The sequence below is a fragment of the Sebastes umbrosus genome, chromosome 1 (assembly GCF_015220745.1).
Source record: "Sebastes umbrosus isolate fSebUmb1 chromosome 1, fSebUmb1.pri, whole genome shotgun sequence".
Classification (NCBI taxonomy): domain Eukaryota; kingdom Metazoa; phylum Chordata; class Actinopteri; order Perciformes; family Sebastidae; genus Sebastes; species Sebastes umbrosus.
The window spans coordinates 20,429,499-20,451,536 of NC_051269.1; the positions used below are offsets into that span (position 1 = coordinate 20,429,499).

A 22,038-nucleotide genomic window follows, 5' to 3' on the forward strand; every position below is an offset into this window, starting at 1 on the left:
GTTTTTCATAGTTGCAGTGCTAAATATGACAGCAGTCTTAAAGGAACAGTGTGTAACATTTAGGGGGATCTAAATGGGAATGTAATATTAATAAGCATGTTTTCTTTAGTGTTTAATCACCTGAAAATAGGAATGGTGTTTTTGTTAGCTTAGAATGAGTCATTTATATCTACATACAGAACGGGTCCTCTTCACAGAGACGACCACCATGTTTCTACAGTAGCCCAGAACGGACAAACCAAACATTGGCTCTAGAGGATGCGGCAACCTCCGGTTCTGAAAAGTGAAGCCAATGCGGAAGTGCCAGCAGGGGGCGACTCCTCTGGTTGCTAAAAGAAATCTGATTTTATAGAAGTCTATGAGAAAATGAGCCTACTTGTCACTTGATTTATTCCCTCAGTAAACATTGTAAACATGAGTTTATGGTCTCAATCATTATTTTCAAGTCTTCTTCAATACAGCATGATGTTCATTTAGTAAATTATGGCCCCATTTAGAGTCAAATAGACCATAAAGCAGGGGATGCTTTAGGGCGTGGCTACCTTGTGATTGACAGGTCGATACAATCGCGTTGTCCTATTTGGGAGTTTTCTGTTTTTTCATCTTAAAACTTTAACCCTTTCACAGTGTGTTTTCAGTTCATGAAAGTTAATTGTAAAATTTTGGTCACCTGAAAAATGTCTTATTTAGCAGTCGGTTGAGCTTAGCTCCACCCTCTCGTGTCACTTGTGGTTGAAAAAAAAACAAGATGGCGACAGCCAAAATGCCAGTCCAAAAAACAATTTGTAACGTCACGGTGACTACGTCCACTTCTTATAAACATTCTATGCTCTAGATGCGGCCATACTCATTTTTGCGTTTTCGCACCGGCCAACGTTCTCCTACACGCTTGGCACATAGGAGAAGTTTCGGTTAGTTGCAATCTGCAACCTCACCGCTAGATGCCACCAAATCCTACAAACTGCACCTTTAATACGGGCTTTTCATAGGTCAACATAAAGATAAGTGAACAGTGCCTGTCTTTTTGTTCACTCCACTATGAAGCTCGTTTTATGCCCAGTTATGAGATGAAAGGCCTCTAACTTCAATTTGGTCGTCATCACGTCTTCAACTCAGTCGAAGGATTTCACAGCTCTTATGAGTTGAAAAAGTACAAAGGCACAAGGTAGCTTATAAAGGCACGACGGTAATGAACGTTCATTTCAGTTCTCGTGTGAAAAACTGCACTGTGCATTAAGCCATTGTTGTACCGTAAAGCAAAGAGTAACAGGAAAATAATAATTACATACTGCATAAACAGACAATGTAATAAACGGGGAATGTAATAATTTACAGATCACAGACAAGATTATTAAGTGCCACATTTGTAACAATGACTCACTTGAAAAAGAGTAAACTGACCCAACAGATCCATTCAACAGCCCTCTACTAAAAATAGTAGGCGGTAACAACAGTAACAGCATGGGAGGAGTGGTAGAGCAGTGTTTCCTCTGTATTTATTCAGCAGTGATGTGCCGGCTCAGCAAAAAAACATCTGAAGAAAAACTTAAAATGGGTTTAATTATGCCACATTTCATTCTGAAACCCAAACACAGCTAATGATTTACCATAATAAAAAGTGCTCAATTTGCTGTCAGTGCGATCTGCAGCAGACCGACTGTACAAAACACAGAGACCGATGTGGAATCGATTGTAAAAAAAATTGCCCCTGGGCACCGTGCTGCTGCATAAAAAGTCAGAGGAAAACACTGCATTGTTCACCGCTTGCTTCTCTCAGTATGTGCGGACGGGTGGTTTGCTCTCCTCAGCCTGGTTGAAGGGATTCGCTGGGGTGGCAGTCTCATCCTGCCGGTCAATGGACTGGTAGGCATCTCTGCTTCGTGATACAGAGGGGAAACCTGCAGAGACAAGCCAACAGTCTTCAAGACAGACGACCCCTGCCATGTAAATGTATTATTCATAGTCATATCTGCTTAGAGTCTCTGTGACTAATCAAGGGTGTTGCCATATCAAAACTGTTTGCACAAGAAAGGAATCCTTTGAAAGCTTAAACACAACTTCCTTTTTCTTGATTTTTACACTCATTTCTCTTCAAACACAGATTCATGACACAGTCAGGCAGATTTGTTATCTTGACTTGAGCATCTGGCCTCTCATCTGGATGAATTATACTGTTGGTAACGGGCACACACTGCCTCTGATGGACGCTGGGCTGAGAAATCAGCAAATTACATTCAACAGAACCTCTTTTGAGTGCTGAAATTCATCCCCTTCCATCGCTCTCTTTTTACTGTCTGATCGGCTGCTTGTTCTGCAGCTGAAGCTAAAGGAAGAGAATTTGACCATCAAGGATCTGAAAATCTCATGTGAGCAGAATCTTCTAACATGTTTACATTGAAAACCTGGGTGCTTTATACTAGATGTAAACATGCTTTATAATGAGTTCTATGAAGGCCGCATACTGACATAATCCATATGAAAAGTCTCATAGGACTCCCTATGATGCTCTAAAACAAACAGAGTCCCGACTCGGCCAGAATACCAATGACGTGTTTTTGGAAGTTCAAAGGCCCGCTCACTCTTACGCCTGCATGGCCCAGAGTCCTGTAACTGTGACAAACACGCACATATTAATGCTAATTAAACAAGCACTTTCATGGCAGAGGGTTTGGATGATTTGCAAAAGTATAGAGTAGCTCTGTAACTGTATAATGTCTTAAAATGCAAATAAAAAAAGTATATATTAATTTGACTAATTGCACAACTGTGATGTTTATTATTTTATTTTAAAGCATAAAAATACATAAATAGCTCTAAAAGAAAAACCTTCATCACTCGGTTCAACTAACCTTCAATGACTCTAAAGTCTGGGCGTGCATTTCAAACAGGTCACATTCATTGTCTATTAGAATTCAACATTACTTTAATTAGGCTGATTTGAGAATGTGCAACATCATGCAGCTCTGCTTTAAATATATGCAAACAGAATACACAAACACAAATGAGGTGTCTGGAGAGTAAAAATATGAATAATACATAGATGCAAACTTTCAGAAACATATAAACGCATATAATACAATAGACAAATATACTGTACTGACAAACACAGCTAAGCAGGCAGGTAGGGGATGGAACTGACAGATGAATTAATATAAATAATAGAGAAAGATGGACAACAGAACAATAACAAGACAATAATTGGGAAATAAAGATAAACAGATAAAAAAGAATACAGTTTTTGTGCTGCAGCCTGAAGTGTGATCTTACTTCCTGTGTGGGAGAGGATGGAAGAGGATGATTGGAGAAGAGAAAATTGGGAAAAGGAAGAAGCCGGGAATCAATAGCGGCGGCCAATAAAGGCACTGTCAGCACTATCCGTAGTGCATCGACTGTCCACAGAGGTCTCTAAGTCTGAGAGGTCAAAGGTCAGCAGTGGAGAAGAGAAGAAAGGAGAAGAGTGACACGAGACAAATAGTCAAATCATAACTGGGAAAACATGAGACAACACAACATGACAAAAAACACGACCGTGTGACGAACAGACAGAAATGATGACGAGCAAGAAAAGAACTGGGAAATGTAGGTTTGGACAAATTCTTACACGTGAGGATTACACACTAATGAGCTGCGTCACTACAAGCCAGCTGAGAACATTCAGGGGAAATGCAGGTCATTAACAGATTGCTAAGCTCCGCCCGCCCTGGTTACTGTTGCTATGCCTGTCCAGCTTTAAGTTCATAACCTCACAATAATAACAGTGATTTACCACTCAAAATTAGTAGTCATTTTTTACATTTTTGGGTCCATGACTTCAAGCAGATGTAAACGAAAGCAGGCTTTTTATGACAGTCGACTGTTTCCAGCTAAAATGTTGTTGCTGGCAGATTTTTGCAGCTCTAGCTAGCTAGCTAATTAACGTTAACTCTGAGTTGGTTGAAAGTTTAAAACTGTCTCCAGCTGAAACCTACAAATGGGTCTTGAATATGCATTTGATGCACACGTGACAGCTAAACCAGGGCCATATAGGACTTAAGCTTACAGGGCCAGGCTAATGAAGGGTAGCTAGCATTAACATTACAGTACATTTTGATAACAGGATACATTTAAGATCAGACTGTTATTTATTTTGTTCTAGCCTAACGCAACATTGTTTGGATGCTTACTATACAAAATACAAGACCGGATTAACAAATGTGCAAATGTAGGCTAACGCTATCTCAGGTGAGTTTGGATGAGGTTGCTTCACTGTAAACCCCAAATCCAATCGCTGACGTTACCCTAAACTCTTCACAACCCCAGATCCCACACAGTGGAGGAATACTACAAAGTAAGCTAGTTGGCTACACATGCTAATGTTTGCAGCTTACATTCATACGGCAACCTCCGGGTCTTAAAAGTGAAGCCAATGCTGAAGTGTCTTAAACTTGCATTCTCTCTAATAGCCAGCAGGGGGCGACTCCTATGGTTGCAAAAAGAAGTCTGATTGTATAGAAGTCTATGAGAAAATGAGTCTACTTCTCACTTGATTTATTACCTCAGTAAACATTGTAAACATGAGTTTATGGTCTCAATCGCTAGTTTCAAGTCTTCTTCAATACAGCATGATGTTCATTTAGTAAATTATGGTCCCATTTAGAGTCAAATAGACCATAAAGCAGGGGATGCTTTAGGGCGTGGCTACCTTGTGATTGACAGGTCGCTACCACGGCGTTGTCTGGTCTGGGAGTTTTCCGTGTTTTCGTCTTACAACTTAAACCCGTTCACAGTGTGTTTTCAGTTCATGAAAGTTAACTATAATATTTTTGGTTGCCTAAAAATGTCCTATTCAGTGTTCGGTTGTACTTAGCTCCACCCTCTCGTGTCACTTCTGGTTTCAAAAAACCAAGATGGCAGCGGCCAAAATGCCGAACTTAAGGCTTCAAAATTTCAGTCCACAAACCAATGGTTGGTATCACGGTGACTACGTCCACTCTATGCTTACATTTGAGTATACAACAATTCTGCTTTTTTGTTACGGAAAGGCTAAAAAAACCTCATAACTCATATCTCGTATGGGTACTGACTGCTTACTACAGCCCCACGCACACACACTGCTTCAGCATGAAGAGAAATCCACAGCCTGACACGCCCTAATGTTCAGGGGAAGTGTTTAATGAATCATGTGTGATCGCTCAGTCTTAAAGCCTCTATTGTATTAAGCAACGTAAAAATAAAAAAACAGAACCTGAGTGATTTAAACCAGCATCAGAGGGCCGCCAATCAACATTCAGAGATCCCCGTCTGCCTGAATCAACTAGTCACTCACATGCAGCTGATTGCCTGGTTCCCAGAGTGCTCTGTGCAGCGGGGGACCGTGTTAATGCAAGCTATGCAATCAGACAGCAATTAAAACACACATTGTCTGAAACACACTCATCAGTCATCACACAGCCAATCACAGTCTAATGGATGTACCTGCTGTGTCTGTGGCGTTAAAGTAAAAACCACAGAGAGAGCACATTCATCAATATTCAATTATCCTCCAAAAACAGTCAAATCAGGAGACTGCAGTGTTGGTCGCAATGCAGGAGAAATTCTATTACTTATCCCAGAGTGTAGTGTAATAAATTACTATTTTAGCTGGTGATATGACAGTTAATAATACATTAAAACGCACCACATCCTGGTTTATTTTTTGGCATTTTTTGTTGTTCTTTGTCTTTTTATGAGGGCAATAAAAGTTCACTAGCTCAAAGCTCCCCGTATGGAACCATTATCTCTACTGCCATCAAATCATGAATACAACCAAGTTTGGTTAATCCATATAGATGAAGCCGTGAGCAACATTTTCAAGGATTTAAGAGTCCTCAGACGTCACAGCTCAGTGGGATTCCTGATGGGAAAGCTCTCAGCAGAGCAAGTCCAACTCCCTAAAATCGATGGCCACACACGGTTAATCATTAAGAGCACATCTCGAGTATCTCCTGACCAGTCAATGGAAGAAGTGTACTTAACATTTGTTGCCCACAAGAACAGAGAGATATGTTCTCAACGGTCAAGAACAAACTGCTCTGGGCTATTTCACATCAATCATGTGCTATTTTTCTATCATGGCAGATCACAAGTTCTTCAGGCTGCATGGGTTTAATAAGTTCCTGCACTGCATGCAGTATAAACTGGTGGTCAGGATGACACACTAATGTTATAAACAACTTGTGGAGAAATGATTTTCTTGCCCGGGCCGAACTGCAGCTCAGATATTTTTGCTGCATTTAGAGTCTTGTGACTGTAACAAATTAGTCTGACGGTGGGATCATCTGCCAGCAGTACAGCACAGACTCGTCCCAGTGTGTGCTGCACTTGGCAGGCCTGTCATAGGCAAACAGCATAAAACAACATAGGGAGGATCTGAAAGCGCCCCTGGACACATGCATCTCACCGTACCTCCAGCTTTGGTCACACTCTGGGTTGCAGGGGACCACTTTTTGTGGGGAGTAGAAAACCTCAGATATGTCTCGCTGGGTCTGAAATGATACTTGAACATGTACTCGCTCAACGAAGCCTTATTTTGTTATGTAATGACTTGTTTTCTGTGTTATCTGCTCCTCAAAAGGGAACTAGATCACATTTAGATTAAATAAATGATAAATGCTGGGAGATAGCATCAGTTTCCACTGTAAGAATCTTATTTTTGGAAGCGTTTAAATTCCTGTTGATGTCTATATCAGAGCTAAACATCTTTGCAGTACCCACTCTTCATCTGCAAACTCCAAACTCCTCCTCATGTTACTGTACTCATCTTGCAGCGCTTACCAAAGTTAACGTTGTAATCTCCTCCACGCTCGCGGTACATCTGGTAGACGAAGAAGCAGGACGCCGGTTTGAGCAGCAGGCTGAGGATGGCCATTCCCGCGCTGAAGCGGAACACGTTCCTCCCACCCTCGGCTGCGAAGTCACTCAGCGGGTAAAAGACCCCGAAATGGACGATGTCGGTCACTATAGTCCCGACCATCCCCATCAGAAACTACAGGGAAAGAACAAAAAGAGAAAGATGGACTTATCTGTATAAGTGCTTTCATGCTGTGAAGTGCCAACACATCTCTGTAATTAACCACAGGGAAAGTTTCCTTGCAACATCATTTCTGTGGAAAATAAAGTCAATCCAATTCTGAAAAAAACAAGAGATTTCTGAGGGGAAATTAGATAAAAAGCTAAGTGGTGCCAGGAAGTCAGAATGAAAAAAGGAAGAAATAAGATAGAAAACACTGAATTTAGAAATCTCTCGGTTGCCTTTATCATCTAGGACACATATCCAAATTATAATTCTCCAAAAGCCAGAAATGAGTGTGATTAGTTGACAAAAAGATTTGTTGAAATCACTTAAGACACTTAAGGGAAAGAGAAGCCTGGATTAATAATAAAAGAAACATGCAGTAGACTATCTCCTGTCTCTATCTCTCCCTGGTTGATTTGATTTTGAAGCTGCATCCTGAACCACAAAGAATCCAGTGCATTCATTATTTTTTTTTTTCAACTTTCTTTTGGCCAGCTCAGCCCAGAACGCTCTCTCCTGAAGGACCCCTGGACTTCAAAGTACACAAGGTAAGAGGCTCCCCGATGGTTACTTCCCAACAGCAATGACAGTCAGAATCCATTACTGTCAAAGGTGTCACAGAAAGAGACACTGGACAGCTAGTTTTTCTCTCGACCCTCCAGCTGTGGTGTATCTGTTTGGCATTCAACACGTAACACACCTCCACAGCAGTCTGGTGCTGCTTTCACAAAGATAGACTTTGCTTAGATAGAAATAATAATAGTCAGATTGTCTGAATTCATCCGTTGCACAAATCTGTCTGGTTCTTGTCTATCCTAATTAAGACTAACATGCCATGAATTCTGGGTAAATTAAGACTTAAAAAAACAAAACTTGGCTGACCGACTAACAGCGTCACATTGCTCAGCTCTGTTGTCCCCAGCAGAAAATGTTTGTCTTCTGGAGGACAAAGGGGAAGGAGCATATACCTGTACTCCTTTTCGGACATGTAATATTTATTGATGTTGTTTATTTATATATTTATTTGTATATTAAGAGTTTTCTATATGTTTAATGTTAATTTTATTTGGTTATTTTTGTTTTGTTTGATTTTACTTATTTGTTACATGTTCGAAATAAAATAAAATTAAATAAAGATTTTGACAGTTACAGTACAAAGACATTTTACTGGGAAAATTCAGTGAAGCGTGTAACAATACAAAAAAACTCTAGTAGCATAATAAAATCTCAATGCAGTGCAGAGCTGAGAGGCTTCTTAATGTGGCTGAGCTCAGTGATTCTGCTAACTCATCCGTCAGGCTCAGCATAGTTTCTTCAGACAAACACAAATGACTGACGACGTCCTCACTGCTGTCAATGTTCAACAGGTTACTGCGCTCTAAAAAAACTGACCTGTGGAACAAGCTGAATACCTGAGGTCTGCTGAAAGTGTAGGCTCATTTAAATCAAGGCTTAAAATGCTTTTGTTTGCTGTGGCACATAATATATATATATATATACTATTTATTAGCTTGCTTTTGCTTTTCATTGCTTTTTAAAAATGCCATTTTTAACAACTTACGTATATGCTTGTTTTCGCTTTCTGTCTTTGTTTTCATTGTCTCTGAAATGCAATTTTTATGTTTAATATATTTAATATATTTATATGCCCCTATAAAACACTTTGAATTGCCTTGTGTCTGAATGGTGCTCTATAAGTAAATAGCCTTTTCCTTCTCATTACTCGCTCCATAACATTGTCAGCAAACCACACATTATGAGCCATGTTTCCTCTTTTTTTGTCATTTGGTGTCACTGCTCAGCACGTGTCAATGATTATGAGTCAAAGTTCAGATTAGGGTAGGCTGGTAGAGTAACAGACTTTAAATTTTCCATTAAACTCATTTAAAAGCAACACTGAGACTGTCCTCAGTGTGAAACATCTGTGTGAAACGGGCCCTTGGTGCTGTGAACTGACACACCGTGAAAGCCACGGTTGCTGTGCTCTGTGCTGAATTAAGGGAAGGCTATCTTTCTCAGAGGGATGCTCCCAGATTGTCCCAGATTCCACAGACAAATAGGTTAGCACGGATACGCACAGCTGTGCCTATAGTTAGACTCCTGTACGCATCACATGATGTTAAGATTGCAGCCTGCGTGAAGTAAGTCGAGGCGTAGACTCACCATGAGCACGGCATCCACCGAGTCCCTCTGTGCGATGGCCCAGACCCCCACAGCTAGGACGCCGAAGTTCCCCCAAGCGAAGGAGGTGGGCAGCCACGCCATACACCCCCTGCACCAGACACACACAAATACACACAAGTATGGGACATGGAAGTGAAGGAGTGGGCCTGGATCCAGATTGTGAATCAGTCTGTGTTTGTCAGAAGAGGAGAGAAATTCCACAGGTTTGTGGAAAAAAAAACCTGTGCACACACTCACCATATTGTCAGCAGCCAGTGCACCAGTACTATGGCCTACGACAGAAGACAAGTGTTAGAGAGAAATACTGGATTGTTGAGGACCTGTATTAATACTTTCCCTGTGGTCCTTGGACTCTGAAGCACATTTCATTATTTCCTTGCATTTTATAGATCAAACAATTAATTGATTAATTGAGAAAAAAAAAATCCTGAATAGTTTAATTGTTATATGAAAATAACCTTTAGATGAAGCCATGGTTCAGTCAATGTGAGCTCAAATAACATCAGACACTACAGAACTAAATGAAAAGCATGTGATCAGTTTGCATCTGCCATAAAGTGTGAAGCAGCATCGAGGTGATTGATTTCATGTCTCCACAGATTGCTGGTTTGATTTTTTTTTTCCGCCCAAATTATGAATCAGAGAATTCACCATTTGTCCTAGAAAATCAGAGTATAGTTGCTTCTTTAACTACATTTATACTTGTTATTTTCAGGCTTCTCACATCACATGTTTGAGTCCAGGTTTCTGAGCTTTTGAATAAGAGCGCTTTTGAACCCTTTAACCTTTACAAAAATAGTACAAAGACTTAATTCAATTTAACGGTTCTCCCTTTTAAAGGGATTTAACATCAGTTCACTTATGTAGCCTGCTGTATGCTCCTCACAGCTGCCTCTAATTCATTACTTGAAGTTTTTAAACACAACAAGTGTAGAAATCAGAGATGACTGACAAGATATTGTCATTTGGTTCATGTGATGAATAATTTAAATAATTATATTTCCATATCTGGTGGCAAATTCACTGTATATTAGTTTGTGTTTGATCTTTGTTTGAACTGTAGACACATATATTGTTAATATCTCATCACTAAGTTTGTGTCTCTAACATCCAATAGTGTTGTTTACTGTGTCCACAGGCCTGCTGCCCATCTCTGCCAACAAACCTGTGTAGTCTTTGATCTTAAATGCAATTTAACATATTTGTGGAGCCCATATCTCCTAAATAAATCCATAATTTCACCAGTTTACTGTGATGTGTGTCTCAAGCAGAGGCAGGTAGTTGCCAAACAGAGGAATTACCAGTGAGAATTGAGCAACAAAGTTGACCTCATCACATGATAAGTCTTTGTTAAACACACTTCAAAAACAAACACACTCACATCCAACATTAGAATCAAGTAAAAGCTGCAGACTCACCTTAAGATTGATGGCAGGGATTTCCATAACAGGCTGTTTGGTGAAAGCAGCTCTTCCTTGATCCGCTTCACTGCTCCAACTTGTTGAAGGAGGTCTACATGAGAAGCTGCCTCAGATTGTTTCTTCTTCTTACACAAACTTCTCTGTGAAACTCCTCCTCCCTTCAGATCAGCCTGCAAACACAAACCATGTGACAGCAGCCTGACTCCCTCCCATGTGACTCACACCCTCCTCTTCCTCACTTCTCCTCCTGCTCTCAGCCAGGGAGAAACCACATGGGCATCCACAGCTTCCCTCCACTTTGCTCACTATGAATGATCAGGAATGTAGCACGTGTGTTTGAACATTTAAGAACATTTATATAAATAAAACCGTCTGCTCAGTTTCTCTAACAGATAAAATAGAAAATGCAAGATTTATATATAAAAGCTGTAGAGGATTATAGTTGTGTATTTTGCTATTTTTGTTCTTGTCAGTGGAGTAAAAATAACATGACAGCACATCACATGTCCGCAGCAGTGTGGTGATTTGAAAAGTGTTACTGTGACTGATGGAGGCGGTCATTTGTGTTTATATTCAATACCTTTAAATCTATGCAGCCAATCAGTCATCAATCACTTTTTATACTGGAAAGTTGGAAAAATCTCTAAAACAATATTTAGACCTTGTTGCTCATTTGTAATATTAATAACAAATATTTGAAATAGTCTATGTACGCAGCTCCATAAAAGAAATGTAACCCTTTAAATGAAGATATTATGCACAGTATGATTTAAGCACAGCAACAGGATCGACATGATAACATGCTCACAATGATAATGCTAACATGTTAATGTCTAACAGTTAACCATGTTCACCATCTTAGTTCAGTGTGTTAACATGCTAAAAGTTGCTAATAGTAGTAGAACAGCTGATGCTGATGGAAATTTGTCGTTCCTTTGTTTTTCAGGTATTTGGTCATAAAACCAAAGTATTGGACACTTCTAAATTTTGACTTAAAGGAACAGTGTGTAGCATTTCAGATGATCTATTAATGGAATATGATATTCAGAAATGTGTTTTCATTAGTGTTTAATCACCTGAAACTAAGAATCACTGTGTTTTTGTTAGCTTAGAATGAGTCCTTCATATCTACATAGGGAGCAGGTCCTCTTCACGGAGTCCGCCATGTTGCTCCGCCAAGTTTCTACAGTAGCCCAGAATGGACAAACCAAACACTGGCTCTAGCGAGAGATTTTTGCATTTTTACGTTACCTTTAGGCCACCGTAGTTCTCTGACACACTTGCGAAACGTGCAAAACTGTAGTATTGCCAGCCGCTGTCTGACTTCCGTTGCTCCTAAAGCAGAGTTATTATGGTAAGGTTACTACAGTTTTGCACTCAGCGTCTCGCGTTACCACAGTCTTGGAAAGAGAGGCGTGAGCAGAGGGGTACTCAGTTAGTTGCAATCTGCAACCACACCACTAGATGTCGCCAAATCCTGCACACTGTACCTTTAATGGATCACCAAAGTCATTAGAATTCCATGAATGTCTGTAGGCCTACAAAATGTCATGGCAATCCATCCAGTGGGTGTTATAGACCTATATTTTTGCTTTAGTGTTCTGGTCCATCACACAGTAGTTCAGTGTAGCCACTGTACACTGCAGTGTGCCACTGCCACTGTAGCCCAAAGTAACTACAATATCAGTATAAACTGGTAAAGTGTAACTAAAAAATGTGTGATATGAATGATTAAAGGCCGTCATTGTAACCAACAAAATCTTCTCATTATCTGGACAAATGAGTGTTTTTGTAGAAGTCAGTGGTCAAGGTTTGTAAAGAGGTTGATAACACAAACAGATTGATCAAATTAAATGTTGAAGTAACCACTTTCAGGCCGATGCTCTGCAGTCATGCCGATGTACTTTGTCAGCTTGTTTGTGACATTTAGAAATGTAATTTGATTTTCGCCCATCCATCCTTTCAAACGCTTTGTTCCACAGAAACATACTGTATCTATTTTTACAACCACTGCTCAGTTCACCATGAAATTTATTATGGATTCGTGCTCCCCAGAGGATGGCTTCTATTGATTTCTGCCCTGACTTTTTATCTTGTGCAACAGTCAAGCCAAACAGATATGTTTTTGTTTTACCTTCAGCAGTAGGTGTCCTCCGAAGGATAAATAAAGTGATGTTATCGTTTACTGACACATATTTACAAGTGGAGGAAGAGTTTGTGATTGATGCCAATTAAAGGTTAAGTCCAATTTATTACCACTTGGGTCTTATTTAACTAGTTTAGGCCATCATTTCTGTTGGTTAGGATAACATTTCACTCAGCAGAGAAAATGCTGAAGTCTGGGAACACGGCCTCATCCCAATAATGAAGTCCACAGGGACAAAACAAATCATTACTGATAGAAATAATGATGAAAACTAAGAAAATAAGACCCAAGTATCAATAATGTAACACATAATTGTGCCGGTGTATGAGGGAATTGCTCCTTCAGTTATACATTGTTCCATCTCATTTCAAGTTTTACTCTCCAGTCCAACAGAACAGAGAATGAAAATATTTCCGTTTATGATAAAAAAAAAATACTTCATTTTTAAAACGAAACCTATATATTATTTTTATTTTATTTACAAATTGATTTGACAGGAACTACGTATAATAAACAGAAACTTCGATACTTGAAATCTGCATTATACTGAGATATACAGTAGCTAAAAGCTCATTTTCATTCCCAGTCCCCAGGCAGGTAAACAATAATACAAACAGCATATACATTACATTACATACAACAAGCATGATAAAATACTGTTCAGTATATGTACATAGTAACAGAATATATACTGTATATGGTATTTACAGAACAGTTGTGGTTGTTTGATCAGTTAATAATGATTCCTGAATTAAAATTAATGATTGCGTTCTTGATTCTCCTTTTTCTCTTGTTTCAATACTTTATTGAAAGAAAGCACATAAAATGTATAACAAACATGAATCAGCCATTTTCAGATTTAACAATCCACCTCCCTACCCACACTAGGATGCAAGAATAGGAGTACAAATTAAGTAAATAATAATGGCAGAAATTACATACTGTAAGGATGAACAGTGAATAATTATATGTGCATAGAATATTTACATAAGCACACATACATCCATATTTGTATATATATATATATATACTGTATATATAAATATATACAGTATATATACAGTATATACACATATACTTATATATATACATATACTCATGTGCATACACACACCTACATACACTGTTTATGTTACGCTGTACATAAACAGAAAAATGTTATTGAAAAATAAATATATAAGTAATAATAATAATACCACAAGTAATAAAATAATAAATAAATAGATTAGTAGATTAAAAGATGGATAAAAACAAATAAATATATTACAAAATTTAAATAATAAAAATAATGAAATAATAATAATTACTCTTCTAAGTCTAGACTTATAGTGTATAGTGTGACTACTGTACACCGGCAACACACCAACCTGTATACACCCATATATACATATTAATAATATTAACAAAAGGCAACAGTGCATGCATATGTGTAGGCTCCGAATTTATCATTACGGTCTTGATTCTCCTTTAACCACCTTATTAGCATCATTAAAAAAAGAATAAAACTATGGGTAAGTTTTGATACGGGATGGAAGGGAGTTCCACTTTGTATGTCTTTAATAGAAAATGCCGACTGTGCAAATTTTGTGGATATTATTCCTCCATCTTCCTCTCACCTGTTAATCATATTCTCTCATCTATTCCCACCTGATCGTAGTCTCACCTGTTACTATGGGACCGAAGTTCCAACCTCAGGTAACATTAGCATCCTGTGATGTGTTTAAAAGCTCTGGGAAAAGCTAGTTAGGGGACCTTGAGTTAGCTCCAAGGTTAAGAATAAAGTTGCATGCATCCATAAATAAGATATATTACAGATAATCTCTTTTGGCTCTCCATCTCTCACTTTTCTAAATGCACAAAATCATGAAATGTTTTGTCACCTCTGGATTCTGCAGCTGACATTTCTCGCTGACCTGCTCGCTATCGCGTGTCTGAAATGACGGCAGTATCTAGATTCAAGCACATTTGACCTTTGATCTCACCGTAAGTCACGGTGGACGACGGCAGCAACCAAATCTTTAAAATGCTAATGTAAGTCGCCTTCGTGGTGATTACTTTTTCTACAAGTCTGACTCATTCCTTTCATGCTTCTTATACCTTAAAGGAGATGATCAATTATGTGCCTCAAGCACGGCAGCTGGCCCCATTTTCAAGTGAGAACCCTGCTGACCTCCTGCTGACCTCTGACCCCGGACTCAAGATTTGTCTCTCTGATTGGAGTATTTATGCTTTTAAAACACGTCCTAACACACTGTGCCGAATGTGCTTGTGGGCCAAAATGAGATTGCAGAGTAATAAATGTGGGACATGTTATTTAATTTGGGGTGTAATGTCTTTTACCGTCAGAGGAAAAGCACTTATTGGATGTATTTGCAAATAAATGATCCTTTTAACATCCTAACCTGCTGTGACAGACTTGACAAGCAAATGCATGAATGCAATGCTGCAGCACATCATCTTTCTTGCTTCACATTTTTATCTATTTTCAATACTGCTCATCAAATGATTTATGATATGTTTTATTGTTTCTGAAGCTGTAGCAGAGGATTCCCAGCAGCTTTGTTTACTTGTATGTAAATTTTCCTCACAACCTGTGTCCTTTAGAGAGTCCCCTGATCGTGAAAAGTTGGGTTAAGATGGCAACTTTGGTAATTTATTACTTTGTGAAATCCCTAAGAAAGGTAGAAGTGCCTTTGTGGTGTTGGTGATGTGAAGCTACAGCTCTGCCGGGATGTGGCTCAGTGTAATCTATCACTCGGCTGGCTGCTGGCCAGCTTTCAGCAGGGCACTCTGTCAGAGGTAACTATTAAAAATACATCACGATACTGCTTTTATGCTGTAGCTGTAAATCAGGACGGCACAATCACGGTCCGACTGAGCCGGTGGTTAGGAAAGAAAAACGAGTGTTACTTTCTCCATCTAATCAAATATTGATAGATTCTCAGAGAGCCTGTGTGTTCGGATCAGAGACACGCCGGCTGTTATTGCTTGCACTTGCTCTAATGTGTCGTAAGCTTCGCGTTAAAAGGTTTTGACACAGTTCAGGGTGGTTTTGGAGATAATGAGCTCCAAAGATTGCAGCGATTGGAGATAGATGGCGCCTCATTACTAACTCCAATATTCTCATTTTCATGAAAAGATGATGTGTTTGGAATAGGTTTATGTCCTGATTTTTATTCTTCTGAAGCATCTCAGAGAATAATTTCTCTCTTTTCTCAAAGGAAACAAAATATTAAACCTGTCGTCCTTCTTCAGAACATCCTGATGCTCATTTAACCTGCTGAGTTCAGCCTTATGCTCCGACCCAGTGGCAGAAAGTAACTGATTACATTAACTTCAGTGCTGTACTTAAGTACAATTTAGATGTAATTGTACTTTATTTCCATTTTATGCAACTTTACACTTACTTACAACTGCCACACTACTGTACACACACTTACCTGTACTATATACTACCATATACTACTGTCCATATTGCATATATTTCACCTATAGTGTATTCATATGTATACTGCTTATTAACTTACTTACTTATTAATACTTCTGCACTATGTATGTTGCCTACTTGCTGCACATGTTTGTGCATACTGTATATTATAATAATAACTTTATTTATATACACCTTTCAAAACAAGGTTACAAAGTGCTTTACAATAAAAGCATGATAAAAGTAATTAAGACCCAGAACTTAAAATCTAAACAACATAAAATCATATAAATACAATGCACCATCAGTTAAGAAAAAGCCATAATATAAAAGTAAAATATATCTTATCATACTCACATCTACACTTTTTATCATTATTGACCACTTCATGTACATTACTCTGCACTTTACTGCTGTTTGCACTTCTGGTTCGATGCTTAACTACATCTCGTTGTCTCAGTATTTTGTGCAATGACAATAAAGTTGAATCTAATCTAACTCCACTTACCGAGGTGAATATTGTACTTTTTACTCCATTACATTATCTGACAGCTATGGTTATTTCTAAGATTAAAACACATATGATACGCTTGAAAAATACAATAAACTGACTCTTTATAAAAATACAAAGTTCATCCTCTTGTCACATTTCAGATGTTTATGAGTTGTTAGATTTTCTCTCTAAACTCCTTTTTCTTTAAGTAACTGTTCTAAGCCCAAAGTGGTGAAATGATCCAATATTTCACAACAAAAGTGGAGATTAGAGAAAATTCAGAAAACAAAATAAATAAATATGTGTAGCTGAGCTTTTTATTTTCTTCTTTCCTTCCCCATTTATCAACTCATGACCTCCCAGATTTATCTTCTGACCCTCTCGGAGAGGTCTGACCCCCGGGTTGGGAACCACTGGAGAATATAAAGTAGTTGAAACTAGTTTCACCCCTCGAGCAACTACAGCAGTAAAATACTGGTTTCACATTGATCAGTATTAACAATCTAATAATGTTATATAATAATATATCAGTGACGGGCATTTCCTGCAGAAAACTTTTACTTATAGGTATTTTAAGTACATTTTGCTGATAATGCTTCTGTACTTTAACCTAGTAGGACTTTGAATGCAGAACCTCAACTTTTGATGGAGTATGCAGCTTGCGATTTTTAATTAAACTCTTAAAAATTCGACAAGCTGCCGTCGGGCCTGGCCGTTTTTTTTTTCAGAAGATGTAGAGGGCTCAGTTTTAAAGCTACAACCTAGAAACCTAAGGAATCCATTGGTACCAACCATGTTGTACTAGCTTGTCGCAAAAGGTTAAATAACGCTCCAAAGTTGGGCTAAATTTTGGCGAGGAAAAACTATCATGGCCATTTTCAAAGGGGTCCCTTGACCTCTGACCTCAAGATATGTGAATGAAAATGGGTTCTATGGGTACCCACAAGTCTCCCCTTTACAGACATGCCCACTTTATGATAATCACATGCAGTTTGGGGCAAGTCATAGTCAAGTCAGCACACTGACACACTGACAGCTGTTGTTGCCTGTTGGACTGCAGTTTGCCATGTTATGATTTGAGCATATTTTTTACGCTAAATGCAGTACATGTGAGGGTTTCTGGACAATATTTGTTATTGTTTTGTGTTGTAAATTGTTTTCCAATAATACATATATACAAACATTTGCATAAAGCAGCATATTTACCCACTCCCATGTTGATAAGCGTATTAAATACTTGATTAATCTCCCTTTAAGGTACATTTTGAACAGAGAAAAAAAATTATGATTAATAATCGCGATTAACTATGGACAATAATGTGATTAATCATAATTAAATATTTTTATTGATTGCCATCCCTAATCTAAATATTTATTTTTGAGTCTTATGACTCAATAACATCTGTGAAAGTTACTGATTGAAGGCCTGCAAATTTGCTTTTAGGGACAAAGAAAAAAAAACATTAGTAATAAATACCAATGCCTGATATAGATGAAGGTCAATGTTGCAAATATAGGCAGGTTTACACCACAAACTGTTTATCCTAGTAAGTGTTTAATCATGAAGACAAAAAAGACAGACAAACACAATATCTGGACAAACGTGTGTTTAAGTACAGTATAAATAAAACATATATTAAGACATGTAAAAGGAAGGTCAAACAAGCATCTTTGTTTATCGTTCTACAGTTAAGTACATTTAAAGAGAAGTTAACAAAAAGTGGTTGGCAATTCAGACACATTCTTATTTACAATACAGGACAGCAGACTGGGTTCAAATGGCATTTACAAATCATTTTCCGCATTTGTTTGGAGAGTAAGAGTGCCGAGAAACAAAACGTAGCACAGAGCTCACACAGAAACTATTTCAAAGTCATTCTAGCATCATTTCTCTGAGTGACAGCTCAATTTGAATGATCCCGAACCAATAAAAGACATAATTTGGGACTCTAAGCAATAGTAAATGTTAAATGATTTGTAAACATTGTTTGACTTAGATCAGCAGGACAGAGACGATCAGCTGCAGGAAAACCTGTGAGAAATGAAACCAACAGCCGTAATAACTGTGGTGAATATATCAACATGTGAACTATGAGATGTTTACAGAGTTCACTCAGTGATGTGTTGCCAGACAAGTGAATCTTTTATACCAATTTAAAACAAATAAAAATCGTCAGCCATTGTGGACTGAGTGAGTTTTGAAAAGCCCCTCTTTGAAAACATACATATGCTTCTGTATTGATGCTGCAGTGACCACAACTGAAACAAAACTGATTTTAAATAGGTGCTCAAAGACGGTGATTTGCTGGATTAGAAGGTGTGACTCATCCCACAATGCAACAGTCAAATAGCATATCCAGTTAAACTATTTTGTTTTAACTGACCAGATGTCGGCATTTAGATGTTTTACATTGTGGGATCAATTTGAAAAACCAGCAAACCGTCACCTTTCAGCACTCAGCGGCGTGTCAGTGTCATGTGATGTTTTGGCTGCACTATCTACTCTGTCAGAGTGGTCACTGGGACATTTTCCCTGCTCCTTCATCTTGTCCTCCACCTCCTCCTCTTCCTCAGATAGTGATGAAGCCTCCTTGGTCACTGTTGACTGACTCTGGCACCACGCAGCGACCCCTCCTCCTGGTCACACGACGCTTCCGGTGGAATTTAGCGTAACAGCGGAACCCTGAAAGATCATAAATAACCTGTTATCTGAATAGATCAAACACATAGGTGTGGTTGTGTTGAGAGATACAGAAAGCTAAGGTGAATAAATCAGATGCAACTGCAAGTATTTAAATGTACTAGAACAATAGTTTCACATAAACAGCTAAATCTGCAGTGATATAGAAGCTAAGAATGTAAAAATCAACATTATGAAAGTGCTGAAACCAGGAGGCGATTTAAGGCGGTCCTCTCCGTCCCATCAGCCCGTTCGCACGAAAAGGCATAAAAATGCCACAATAATGCGCCATGCAATAAGTAACACCTTTCTTGATTTCCGCATGTCATTTGTATGCCATGTATCCTGTACTGACTACAATGTAAACGCATCCACGTATAAATGCTACGGTACGAGTTAGTGACGTAGTATAAAAAGCGAGAAAGACCTATGATGGGTGGGAGATGACGTGGATGAGTCCAACAAACACACAACGTTTTCCCTTACCCTAACTAAGTGGTTTTCTTGCCTAAACCTATGTTTGTTTGCATGGTATACAAATGACACGCGAAAAGGCTAAAATGCATACTCATGATAAGCAGAATGTCCGTGTCATGTCGTGGTATTTATACGCCTTCCCATGGGCCCGGGTTGTTCCTCTAGTAGCAGAGAGAGTGCCGGGGCAAAGGGGTTGATTAGTTGAATATGTTAGTCTAGTCTGCCTGACTCATTGATCCTTTATCTGACTGAGGTTTGTGAAAGTTAGAATCTATGACCGCGACCATGACTCTGAAACATCAGTAGACTAACTATGATATGTATTGATAAATCCATGGCGCTGTCCGTGGTGCTGAAGTAGCAGACGGATTTGTAATTTCAACTTTTTCTCTGAGTCCCACCCTTCTGTCTGTTTAGTCTTGGATTTGTAATACTCTCTAAACCAGCGCTTCCCAACCTATTTTCTTTGAAGCCCACCCTACTTGTATCAAAGAAAAGCTGAGCCCCCTCCCCATTTTTTCTGATGTCATTACCCAGAAAGAAAATTACAAATCCTCGAACAAAATCCTCTCCAATTTGAATAAAGCAATTCATTGTTTTAAATTTGTTAGTTTTTTTAAAAAATAAATCAACTTTCTTTAATGAATAGGACTCGTCAGTGCGTTCCTCCCTTTGTGTGCGGCAAGCGGGAGAGCAAACGTGAAGTGAAAATGTTGTTTTTGAAAGGCTAAACGCCAACAAATACGGATTTAATCAGAATATTTCGTTAGACAAAATTTTTTTGTGAATTTTGGAAATGATTACATCTATGTTTTTTCAGTAAATGTTGACTTTGGACTTAACAACACTCTGGAGTTATTGGAAATGTTTGGATCACACGAGTCGAATCAATCCTACGCAGCCGTCACTGGAATCTAATTCTGCAAATAGCATAATACAGATAATATTAGTGTAGCCTGATCTTTATCTAATTGGCACAAATACCACGTTTAAACAGAATGTAGCCTACTGAGTGGCAAAGAATATCCTTTTAAACTGCTTTTATACAGACTTTTGTTTAGATTATCCAGTAAGTGCTGTTATTATGATTTTAGTTATACATGTGCATCTTTGGCCCCCCACTGACGGGGGCCCGGACCCCACATTGGGAACTACTGCTCTAAACTTTATATACGTATCTAGGGGATGGTATTAACAAATACAGAACCCAAAAGTTTCATGGGGCGGTTTGCTAGTCGCAGTTGAACGAAACAAACTGGGTCTCTCCCCCATGTTAAAAATGAACAAATCACCTACTGGCTGAAACTAAACTGAACTAAAAACTATCCACAGAGTGATCAGCTCCAATAGCACATAAACAATGTACTAACATTTATGAATTCAAAACTTTTTTACACAAAATCAAATAAAATCTTAATGATAAACAGTGAAACTTGGCTAAAATACACAACTGCAGATGAAATGACAAGCTGCTGCCATAAACTCTTATATAGATGCTAAAAGTGGCACCATGAGGAACATTGCTTTAGACATTTTGTGAAACATGCTTATTCACTTTCTGGCTGTGAGTTAGATGAGAAGAGAGACTGGTATCAATCTTCTCATCTAACTCTCCGCCAGAGAGCGAATACGTCTATTTCACAAAATGTCAAACTATTCCTTAAAGCAGTGACCCATGTCAACGTTGTGATACATCACGAAATAGACCTTTTTCACAGCAGACATGTTGACTTGTCATAGCAGGAAAAGAACAGGTGAAATCGATCACGTTAACGATGGCTCAGTTCCATTAAGAGCCAGCATGCACAATACCAGTGAACTTCTTTATTTATAAAGCACCTTTCATACATGCAGCCCAAAGTGCTTCACATGGCAAGATTAAAATAACACAGAAAAAAAAAAAACATAGATACAATTAAATAACAATAAAATGTTGAAAACAAATAAAAGTCAATAAAATAAAATTAACACCAGGGATAAAAAAAATTATATAAAAAACAATGATTAAAACTAAGGCTATAACATTACTCCAAATTAAAAGCTAGATTAAAAAGATAGGTCTCTAATTTCCTTTTAAAAATAATGAGAGAGCCATTCTAATATCCAGAGGCAGCCACAGTTTAGGGGCATAAAAACAGAAAGAGGCACTCTTTCTCTTTTATGGGTCACATGAGGAA

The 22,038-nt window shown here is 38.4% G+C and overlaps 2 protein-coding genes across 3 annotated transcripts in view; both read right to left on the bottom strand.

The window, feature by feature from the left end:
* Nucleotides 1-795: 795 nt before the first annotated feature.
* Nucleotides 796-10,810, bottom strand: LOC119497044 (angiotensin II receptor-associated protein). The gene is made up of 5 exons (XM_037784827.1): nt 10,636-10,810; nt 9,455-9,489; nt 9,197-9,305; nt 6,793-7,003; nt 796-1,898 (listed from the first exon to the last, which is right to left on the bottom strand). The coding sequence occupies exons 1-5, from the start codon at nt 10,660-10,662 to the stop codon at nt 1,774-1,776; spliced, it is 507 nt and encodes a 168-aa protein (XP_037640755.1). The 5' UTR covers nt 10,663-10,810; the 3' UTR covers nt 796-1,773.
* Nucleotides 10,811-18,240: 7,430 nt separating this feature from the next.
* Nucleotides 18,241-22,038, bottom strand: part of draxina (dorsal inhibitory axon guidance protein a) — a 28,707-nt gene continuing 24,909 nt past the window's right edge. For both annotated transcript variants that reach the window (XM_037763911.1, XM_037763834.1), the window contains exon 7: nt 18,241-19,387. In XM_037763911.1, the coding sequence (XP_037619839.1) occupies nt 19,275-19,387 (113 nt within the window). In that variant the 3' untranslated portion in view covers nt 18,241-19,274. The remainder of the gene's footprint in view (nt 19,388-22,038) is intronic.

What these genes read in the sequence shown, in the direction of transcription:
- LOC119497044 (XM_037784827.1), bottom strand. Translation starts at nt 10,662, where the DNA reads ATGGAAATCCCTGCCATCAATCTTAAG. An exon ending in CACTGGCTGCTGACAATATG is followed by an intron (nt 9,306 to 9,454) that starts GTGAGTGTGTGC and finishes TGTCTGGTGCAG; the next exon opens with GGGGTGTATGGCGTGGCTGC. An exon ending in AGATTACAACGTTAACTTTG is followed by an intron (nt 1,899 to 6,792) that starts GTAAGCGCTGCA and finishes TTGTCTCTGCAG; the next exon opens with GTTTCCCCTCTGTATCACGA.